The sequence below is a fragment of the Dendrobium catenatum genome, unplaced genomic scaffold (genome assembly GCF_001605985.2).
Source record: "Dendrobium catenatum unplaced genomic scaffold, ASM160598v2 fragScaff_scaffold_574, whole genome shotgun sequence".
In the NCBI taxonomy this organism is placed as follows: Eukaryota; Viridiplantae; Streptophyta; class Magnoliopsida; order Asparagales; family Orchidaceae; genus Dendrobium; species Dendrobium catenatum.
Genome location: NW_021319036.1, coordinates 537,789 through 548,626, shown reverse-complemented (window position 1 = coordinate 548,626; position 10,838 = coordinate 537,789). Strand labels below are relative to the sequence as shown.

General features: G+C 37.0%; 1 protein-coding gene across 1 annotated transcript; it reads left to right on the top strand.

Annotated features, from left to right (window-relative positions):
* Positions 1-861: 861 nt before the first annotated feature.
* Positions 862-5,689, top strand: LOC110097858 (chaperone protein ClpB1). Its single transcript, XM_020824480.2, has 7 exons — positions 862-2,165; positions 2,253-2,434; positions 2,880-3,164; positions 3,251-3,591; positions 3,674-3,953; positions 4,309-4,506; positions 5,224-5,689. Exons 1-7 carry the CDS (start codon positions 1,007-1,009, stop codon positions 5,521-5,523), a joined length of 2,745 nt encoding a protein of 914 aa, XP_020680139.1. The 5' UTR covers positions 862-1,006; the 3' UTR covers positions 5,524-5,689.
* Positions 5,690-10,838: the final 5,149 nt, after the last annotated feature.

Genomic DNA, 10,838 nt, shown 5'->3' with positions numbered 1-10,838 from the left:
TGAAAGGCATAGATATGACTCAACACAAACACAAATGATCATAAGATATTTGTAGAAATTAGTAAATTTAAATATTAGAATAAATTTCGAAGATAAAAGATTTTTTATTTTACAAGAAAGAATAAAAAAAAAGATTTAAAATTGATGAAAATGGCTCATTATTTCGTCGCTCGAACTGGTTTTAAAAACTTTAACAAGTTCAAATAATTATAGATGTTCTTAGAGGAATTGCATGTAATTCAATCTATTTCATTGTATCTATTGGCCCAACGCGTTCTCTTACATCAAGAGCTTTGCGAAGATGATCTTGACTTGCAACAATCTCGATCGCTACTAGCGACACACAAGTTGTGTTAGAATGGAAGAATAGAATGAAAAATATGAGGTAAGTTTTGTTTGAGACAACTTTCTTTTTATTTTCTAAAGCATTTTTTTAGTACCAAAATTTCTTAACGAGAAATTTTATACTAAAAAGCAGTATTAGAAAGTAGTAAGAAAGCTATATCAAACAAAACCTTAGCCTTCATTTTTTTGTCATTCGGATAACTACATATTCATGTTATCACATATTTAATATATATAATCATAAATTTTTCAAAATCAAAATTTATGTAATTAAATTATTTTTAAATTTCTAATTATATATAATTTATTTTAAGATAGAGTTTTTATGGCTATATATAAAATTTATAGAATGGGATTATCCATTAATAAATAAGGTCAAATCCGCCGGTTCATTTACACTTCGATCTCATCATATCGGATTTCGGATTCTAAAGAGGTAATATTTGCATCCGCCCGCAAACTACCGAACCTTCCAAATCCGAAGCGTCTATCTCCAGAAGCCTCCAGCGTTCTCCAGCGTTCTCCAGCGTCTTCTCCCCTTCGCCACTCCGTCTTTCCACACAAATGGCGAATCGTCTTCTTCCCTCTTTATAGTCTCACTTCCCCGATCTCCTCTCTCTTCCAGCGAAGAAGAAGTTCTATAATCGATATTTTTCTCACAATGAATCCAGACAAGTTCACTCACAAGACCAACGAAGCCATCGCCAGCGCCCACGAGCTCGCCATCAGCTCGGGCCATGCGCAGTTCACTCCTCTACACCTTGCCCACGCACTCGCCAGCGATCCCGCCGGGATTCTCCGCCAGGCCATTGCCAATGCTGCCGGCGGTGCGGGCGAATCAGCGGTCGCCTCATTCGAACGCGTTTTGAACCAGGCGCTCAAGAAGATACCATCTCAGCATCCTCCGCCCGATGAGATTCCGGCTTCGACTTCTCTGATCAAGGCTATTCGACGTGCGCAATCCTCGCAGAAGCAGCGTGGTGATACCCATCTCGCTGTCGACCAGCTCATTCTCGGCATACTCGAGGATTCTCAGATTGGGGATTGCTTCAAAGAGGCCGGGATTTCTGCATCCAGGGTGCGGTCTGAGGTCGAGAAGCTTAGGGGAAAAGAGGGCAAGAAGGTCGAGAGCGCTTCAGGTGATACTAATTTCCAAGCGCTTAAGACCTATGGCCGCGACCTCGTCGAGCAGGCTGGGAAGCTTGATCCGGTGATCGGCCGGGATGAAGAGATCCGGCGAGTTGTTCGCATTCTATCTCGCCGGACCAAGAACAACCCTGTCCTCATCGGCGAGCCTGGGGTCGGCAAGACAGCAGTTGTTGAGGGTTTGGCTCAAAGAATCGTGAGAGGTGATGTACCAAGCAATCTTGCGGATGTGAGGCTAATTGCTCTCGACATGGGCGCGTTAGTTGCCGGAGCGAAGTACAGGGGAGAGTTTGAAGAAAGATTAAAGGCTGTCCTCAAAGAAGTAGAGGATGCGGCAGGAAAGGTTATTCTATTTATTGATGAAATTCATCTTGTTCTTGGCGCTGGTAGAACTGAGGGTTCCATGGATGCTGCCAACTTGTTTAAGCCAATGCTTGCGAGAGGGCAGTTGCGATGCATCGGAGCCACAACACTGGAAGAATACAGAAAGTATGTTGAAAAGGATGCAGCCTTTGAGAGAAGATTCCAGCAGGTTTATGTGGCTGAGCCCAGTGTTCCAGATACCATTAGCATTCTTCGAGGGTTGAAGGAGAGGTATGAAGGCCATCATGGTGTTAGAATACAAGATCGGGCTCTTGTTGTTGCAGCACAACTTTCATCAAGATACATAACTGGTAGATGAATATCATTAATCTATTTATTCCCCTTTGTTTAAACTAAAACCTGATTGTTTGCTAACATATTAATTTGTGTTTCTGAAGGCCGGCATCTTCCTGACAAAGCTATTGATCTGGTTGATGAGGCTTGTGCTAATGTGAGGGTTCAGCTGGATAGCCAGCCCGAGGAGATTGATAATCTGGAGAGGAGGAGGATTCAACTTGAAGTCGAGATGCACGCTCTTGAGAAGGAGAAGGATAAAGCCAGCAAATCACGGCTTGCTGAGGTGAGATTCTTTCGCTGGTGCTTTTCTTATAGGATTTGCTTGGCTTATTCGTTTTCAATAACAAAGCTCTTCAGATAGTTAGATAGCATTAGCATCCAGTATTCAAATAATACTCTTTTCTGTTTGATTTGATTTTGTTTTATCAATGCATCACTATTAAAGACCAATCATATTTTTTATATTTCTTTCTCATTTATTTTACCAATTAGATATTCTTTTGAGTTAGAAGATCAACATTTATTTATTTGAAGGTGAAAAATGTTTTCAATTAAAAAAACTAGTTGCGGCGAACTGATAACGGCTAGTAATGCAAATTTTCATTGCAAATGTCGGTGGATTAGTGGAATAACCTTTCAGTGATTCGCCAAAGTAAACCGTTAATGTCAGCGAACAAAAAACTCAATTTCATATATTTATGTGGAAATTCGTTGTTATTCTTGTACAGGTTAAAAAGGAGTTGGATGATTTGAGGGACAAGCTTCAACCTTTGGTGATGAGATACAGAAAGGAGAAGGAAAGAATAGATGAGATTAGAAGACTGAAGCAGAAGCGTGAAGAGCTTTTGTTTGCATTACAAGAAGCTGAACGTAGGATGGATTTGGCTCGAGCAGCTGATCTCCGATATGGAGCTTTACAAGAGATTGACGCTGCCATTGCCCAGCTAGAAGGAGAAGCTGGTGGTGAGAACTTGATGCTCACCGAAAATGTTGGCCCTGATCAGATTGCAGAGGTAAGTTACAATAAATTTTCACCGTTGAATCAAAATTTTATTTTTATGTTACTGGCTTTTGAATGCGTGATCCATACCTTTTGCAGGTGGTGAGCCGTTGGACTGGAATTCCAGTAACAAGACTTGGCCAGAACGAGAAAGAGAGACTTATAGGCCTTGCTGAGAGGCTTCATAAAAGAGTTGTTGGCCAGGATCAAGCAGTAGATGCAGTGGCAGAGGCAGTTCTAAGGTCCAGAGCAGGTCTTGGTAGGCCTCAACAACCTACTGGTTCATTCCTGTTCTTGGGTCCAACTGGCGTGGGAAAAACAGAGCTTGCAAAGGCTCTTGCAGAGCAATTGTTCGATGATGAAACACTAATAGTTCGAATCGACATGTCTGAGTACATGGAGCAGCATTCAGTGGCTCGTTTAATTGGTGCTCCACCAGGGTAAGACAGCCATTCCTTTGCTTAATTGTCTTTCCTATCTTGTAATTAGATTTCCTTACATGTTCTTTGTTGCTGGGTTTAGATATGTTGGCCATGAGGAAGGAGGGCAACTCACTGAAGCTGTGCGGAGGAGGCCTTACAGTGTTGTCCTCTTTGATGAAGTGGAAAAGGCTCATATATCTGTCTTCAACACCTTGCTCCAGGTGCTCGATGATGGCAGGCTCACTGATGGTCAGGGAAGGACCGTGGATTTCAGCAATACAGTCATTATCATGACCTCAAATCTCGGAGCTGAGCATCTTCTTGCTGGCATGTTAGGCAATTCCTCAATGAAAATAGCCAGGGAGCGAGTCATGGAAGAGGTATGTATTGCGAACACTCTTATTTGATGGGTACTTTTGAGGCATTCTCCAACCGAACTCCAAACGCATGAATGACGCATGAATGACGTCGCTTGTGAGCTCCGGCAAAACTTTTGCTATTTGGTTGTGGGTGAACATGGCGTCGCACTGTTCACCTACGCTAATTTCTGTCTTTACCGGATTTGCGGAAGAAATGCGCGGAAGAGGAGAAAGACGGTTACAACACAAAATGGAGTTCGATTAGAGATGAATGACGACATTTTTTAATTTCACTGGGATTTTCGGTTGTTGATGCGCTGAGGCATAGTGTATTGTATAATTATAAATGTCTTAAATCTCTTATTTAAATTCTCAGGTGAGAAGGCATTTCAGGCCTGAGCTGCTCAATCGGCTTGATGAGATTGTAGTATTTGATCCATTGTCCCATGATCAACTGAAAAAGGTCGCAAGGCTTCAGATGAAAGATGTTGCTGTTCGTTTGGCTGAGAGAGGAATTGCATTGGGCGTAACAGATGCTGCCCTTGACGTTGTGCTCTCTGAATCTTATGACCCTGTAAGTAATTCTAATTCAATTCGATCATCATTTTAAAATTTTCCACTTCCAAAAAAAAATTTCTTTTTTTTTTTTAAACTGAATATATGGAGTTTAATTTTAATAGGGATTGTGAATTTGGGCGATCAACTCATTAATAAGAGTACATGTCTTAGATATATTGGATTTATTGTTCATAGTGATGGTGAAATAGATGGGGATATTATCAGCAGAATTCTAGTTGGATGGTTGAAGTGGAGGAATACATCGGACTTGTTGTGCGATAGAAAAGTCTCCCTCAAACTTAAGCGAAAATTCTATAAGATGGTGTTGAGACCTCTAATGTTTTATGGTGCAGAATATAAGCATAATACAAAGTTAAGTGTTGCTGAGATGAGAATGCTTAGGTGGATGAGTAGCTTTACCTTTAGAGATAGGATAAGAAATGAGCATATACTTGATAAGGTTAGAGAGAGTCGCCTTATATGATTTGGTCACATTAAACGGAGGCCTTTCGATGACCTGGTTAGGAAAGTAAATGTATTAGATTTGACTTATGTTAAGAAAAGTAGAGGTAAACATAAAAAGACTTGGTTAGAAAATATTAGAAATAATTTTTCTTTATTAGATTTAAATAATAATTTGACTTTTAATATTACACAATAGCGAAAAAAAAAAAAAATCTTTTTTCTTTTTCAAATAGCATGCTTATTGTCTTGGTTAATGCGATGCTTGCAGATCTTTGGTGCAAGGCCTATCAGAAGATGGCTGGAGAAGAGGGTGGTAACCGAACTGTCAAGAATGCTAATAAGAGAAGAAATTGATGAGAATTCCACAGTGTACATCGACGTTGTGCCGGGGAAGAAGGAGCTCTCCTACAGGGTGGAGAAGAACGGTGGAATGGTGAATGCTTCCACTGGGCAAAAATCTGATATTTTGATACAGATACCTGACACTGCGACTGTGAGCGACAATGCTGCGCAGGTTGTGAAGAGGATGAAGATTGAGCCGGAGGATGAAGATGAAGACATGGATTAGCCTGATTAAGCTCTGTTTTGTGTTTGAGGTTTTTAAGTACTTATATTTACAGGCTGAGTGTTTGCTTGTAATGTTTTTGTTTTTTTGGAATGAATGATTGGATGTTTTGTATTGAGCTTTTCAAAATCTCATGGCAAGGACGCTCTATTATGAGTTTTTTTTCCTATATTGCATTGCAAACACTTCTAAAAGTCGAAGATTTCGTTTGGAGGAGTTTTCCTAATGTTATTTCCAATGATTTTTTTATATAAAATTTTATAATTCAAGACTAAAAAGTTGTTTTAGAAAGCAATAAAAAAACTGTTTGATTTTTTTTCTTGCTTTTACCATAAATTGATTTTTAAGATAGGGCTCTTAACTCTTTATTTTGTGAACTTTAATTTGGTCTGGTGAACCTACGACGGCACCAAGATCGCATCCACAAAATGAGAAATACCGAGCAATACCAACAATAATGAGAAATACCATTATGTGAAGACAAAATAACGAGTAATACTGAGCAATACCGAGTAATCCAAAAAAATATCAAGTTTTTTTTAGAACTCGGTGTTTTTTGGGATTACTCGGTAGAGCTACGTCCAGTCAGAGGACGTAATAAAAGTTCTTATTTTGGATAGTTTTTTAATATTGTTTATTAGTAAAAAATTTATAGTTTAAAAAAAATTGTATTGAAAAGTTATTTTTAAAAAGTAATAAGAAATTCGGCTCAAATGAAGCCTAAATATCGAGTGTAAAGTAAATATAAAATTTAAGAGGTGAATTGATATTTTTTTTATAATATATGTATAGGTTTTTTTAAAAATAAAGATGTGTGAGATTAAAAAAATTTAAGATTTTTAATTTTGTTAAGTTTATATTTTTAATTTTGGAATATGGATGGGATCAGCATTTTGTAGAAAGAATTTTCTGTTATATTGATAAAATTTTAATAATTGATAATTATTTTTAAAATGTTGAAAATTTGCAGGTAAACAATTTTAATAATTAATTTTAACGTATTGAAATGATTTATTCATAAAATTTTAACATATTATCTAAAGCTTGAAAGAGAAGAAATGATAGTTAACATGAAGGTTATCAAAGATTTATATCTAATGAAAGTACTTACTAAATGTTTAGGGTATTTTCAACCGGAAAATTCATTTTTCACTTTAAAATGCAATCGAATTTCGTCATCTACATGTGAAGATAACAATCTTTCTCCTCTTTCGCGTGCTTCTTCGGCAAATTCTGATATACAAAAAAACTAGCTTAGGTGAATAGTGCAATCCAAATATCGGTGTCGCACTGTTCACCTATCGAATTTTCTTGTGTGATTTAGCATTCGAATGAAGCGAATGACAGGTGACATACTATTGTATGCAGTTCGGTTAGAGATGGTTTTAAGGCTTCATTTGGGACAGATTCCTTACAACTTCTTAAAGTAACTTTTTATTATAAAAATTAAAATTTTTGCACAAAAAAATTATTTTAAGAAACAGTAACAAAGCCATCCCAAACAAAGTCTAAGTGTAACTCGTTCTTAATCATTGTTACCTAATAAAGTTGCTTAAGTTGCAATACAAGTGAGGCATAATTTTATTGTGTTTAAATTAATTTTGCATAAATATATACTATTCATTTACATCTAAATTTTATTTGCTAAATGAGGAGATACAATTTAATAATATAATATTATTAATTTAAAATATATAGCATGAAAAAATTGGAAAAATTAGCTATGTTTTTGTGAATATATACTATTTAGTTTAGAATATATATTTTGTAGATTTAAATATATTATTTATGAATTTTAAAAAAATATTGAAGTAATTGAGTTTAGAATGTAGCACTGTGTTGTGTAATGGGGTTTAATAACACTTCATGAATTAATATAATATCATGTTTTGTATGATGAGTAGTTAAAAAGATTTTAGTACCTAATTTAATGCAATTATTATTTAGCGTTTGACATAGTAGATGAATTTAAAGAATGTATGAATTCAAGTAATCATCTTAGATATGTTGACATGATGTCTAAGTTATATTCTTTTGTAAAATATCATGTTTGATTTTTTTCTTCGAAGGAGAGCTATTAATTTCGTTCGACCTACTTATACATATAACCATCGTCCAATCGAAATTAATGGGAATTTAACACTTGACGCATTTAAGCATATAATTATTCGAGTGTTACATCTCAATTGTGCCATCGATATTATTACTCTAATATGTCGGTTATGAAATAATGTGGATATACGGCCACGTATGTCATTGATGATGGTATTTGTTAAGTTCATATTAATCGAAGCTACGAGGTGCACGGTAATTATATGCGACGAGCCTGCAGAGTTATGTACCATCAATGCGAATATGACAGACTTCATTACACTCAATTTCATTGAAGTTGAGTCGCCTTCTTATATTTACAATTTAGTATTAGTTGATGATGATTATTTGAAATTTCATTCAACAGTTCAAAAATAAGAACTTAGGTTTACCCCATGAGGTGAACTATGGACGGAGGTTTAGTGTTAGCGATATTGGATTGCCTATCAAGACAAAGTTTTATGGTCTCCTAAGCTTAAGTGAGCAGTCAACATCTGCCGCAACAATTAGAATAGGTCGGTTCAATGCATGCGAACTACCAACATTTTAGTTTTCAACAATCGAGTACTATTCATGCAGCACATCATTTTGACACTACCTAGTAGCTAATTTTGACCAGAACTACCACACAATAGACATTTGGAACAAGTGATAACTCCACTGGAGAACATATCGCATATGATGCCACCTGAGCCACAAATGCTAAGAACATCGTGATATCGGGGCATGGACATGTTCAAGAGCATGCAACATGGAGTCTAGACGTTCTAGATGAAATGACTGCAAACAACAATTTTGTCCAGCTAATCACATCAATGGAAGAGTGAGATGCTACTGATGTAGTCGATGTTTCCCACAATCGACGTGCAGTCTATTTGCAATGTTGTTATTCCAAATTATTTATATCATAGACTTACATTTCACACAAAAGATGCACTACGTTGTGCAATAAGTGGTTGGTCCATCGTCTGTAATGTTGAGTTTGTCAAATCGACTTCAAACAAAAGTAGACTGAGTGTAATTTGTGCTCAGCATAACAATATGCACAATTCGTGCTTATGACGCATTCATGCTTATAGCAGCAAGCACCTTGGTGGCCTATGAAAAATCTCTACCTGTGGGCCTCCACACACCTGTACACAAGCAGTTTTATCGAGCGATCATCATAACTACACATCAAAGTTCATTTGTCATTACATTACGGTTGTGCTCCTACAATAACTTGACATGAAGTCTTGTAAGATAATTGCTCTTATGAAATTAAAAAAAATTGATATTAAGGTCTAATATGTGAAGGCCTATGACACACAAAGAAAGGCCATAAAGTCCATATTTAGGAGCTAAGAGGAGTCTTTCCAATCACTTTATCATTTGATGGAAGTTTTAACAATTGTCATCATTCAAATAGTTTACAATATTTGACATATTGCACAATCACGATTCATAAGTTTGTTATGGGCTTTTGGGCCTTGTGTTACGGGATGGAAGTTCTTTTAACCTATTTTAAGTCTTGATGGAACATTCATGCATTGGGATGGTTTCTGCAACAACTGCATGATCTGATCACATTAGTCAGAGAAAGGGATGATCTATGCATTGTATCAGATAAGCATGCAGGCTTTGTAAGAGGTTGTCGTGACATATTCTCCAATGCTGTACATCGACACTATATACATCAGTTATGGGATAACTTGAAGAAGGCATTACGTCTATGCGGGGCGATGTTGAGTCGCTTTGTGCCAAAATGTAATATGCAGGAAATATTGATGACATAACATTTTTTGAATGTAACATGAACGATATCCAAACAATAAAGGAGGCATTCAAATGGCTTTGTACAACGTGGTGTATCCAAATGGGGCTTGCTCTATGATGGGGGTTGTTGTTATTGAATAATGACTATAAATGTATTTGAATGCTTCAATTGAGTTTTTCAGCGTGCCCGAGGCCTACCCATCCAAGGCCTCGTACCATTCATTTACTACAACCTCGTGACTTTGTTCATCAAACATTCATAGAAGGTTGCATAGTGGATGACTGCAGTGAATACGATCTTCGTTCCAAGAATAGTTTCAGTGGTTGAAATTGCAATGTGGAGGCACAAAGATGCTCTGAATTGATCGTGATTAATAACCATGAGTTTCAAGTATTTGATATGTCCTATAGGGATTTTAAGGTGGAAATCACTGGTCCACACACATATACATGTAGATGTAATAATTCGTAACTCTAGTGCATCCTCTAAGTGCACGTAATTGTTGCAAGCAGTTTTAAGCGGTGGTAATAAACCGCTTGGGTGCATGTCACTTCCTCTTATGTAATTACATGAAAACTTCACTGATATAATTTCATATAACATAAATTTGCACTTGTAAGTTGGCAGAGGATATGATGTGTGAGGTACTTGTGAGCAACACGATGATGTACATAGATAAGTTAGATGCTTTATGATAGAGTTAGGTCACCATGAATTCATGTACGGAGGCTATTATGGCGAGCTTGCCTCATATTTGTCACGTCATATATGATATATGGATGGAAGATGTCCCGTAGATTAGTTGGAAGAGAGTCGAGTGGCACTTGGCTGACAAGGTTATAAGGCAATTTTGTGGTATTCAGTGTACTGACATTCAACCCATTGAGCTCACTTTTAGGAGGATAGATGGATGTTGTCAGGTACATGTTGATTGGATGCATAAACACCATGCCTATATTGTGATATGAAATAATTGACGGGCTTATATCACTCAAGTGCAGATACCGGTGGGCAGTAGAAATCAGGAACTAATCACATATCTTAGATGGTATAGGTTATGGGCGTCAATCTACTTATTGAGACCATCGATAGAGGATCAAGAGATTTTATATCCAAGGTCACCCGGGGAAAGATTATTGGTATGTTAACTTACTATGAGTAATTATTCAATTATAAAATCTATGATTCCCTCAAATTGATTGTAATCATTGTCACAAGCGAAGTATTAGGTTCGTAGTCGGGATATGCTCCATTCATTTACAGGCGGTCAAGGGAAAAATGCAGCCTCAATGTAAGTAGTGGATGATGTTATCTAGATAGCTGGCATAATTCATAGGTCAGTTTATATTGACTATGGCGTATTTACGAGAGAGGAGCATCATTCGCCCCTACTGAGCAAACACACAAACACAAGACCCATGTAGAAGGGTTGAGGAGATCAATTTTAGATGCTTTCAAGACAATTGTAGAC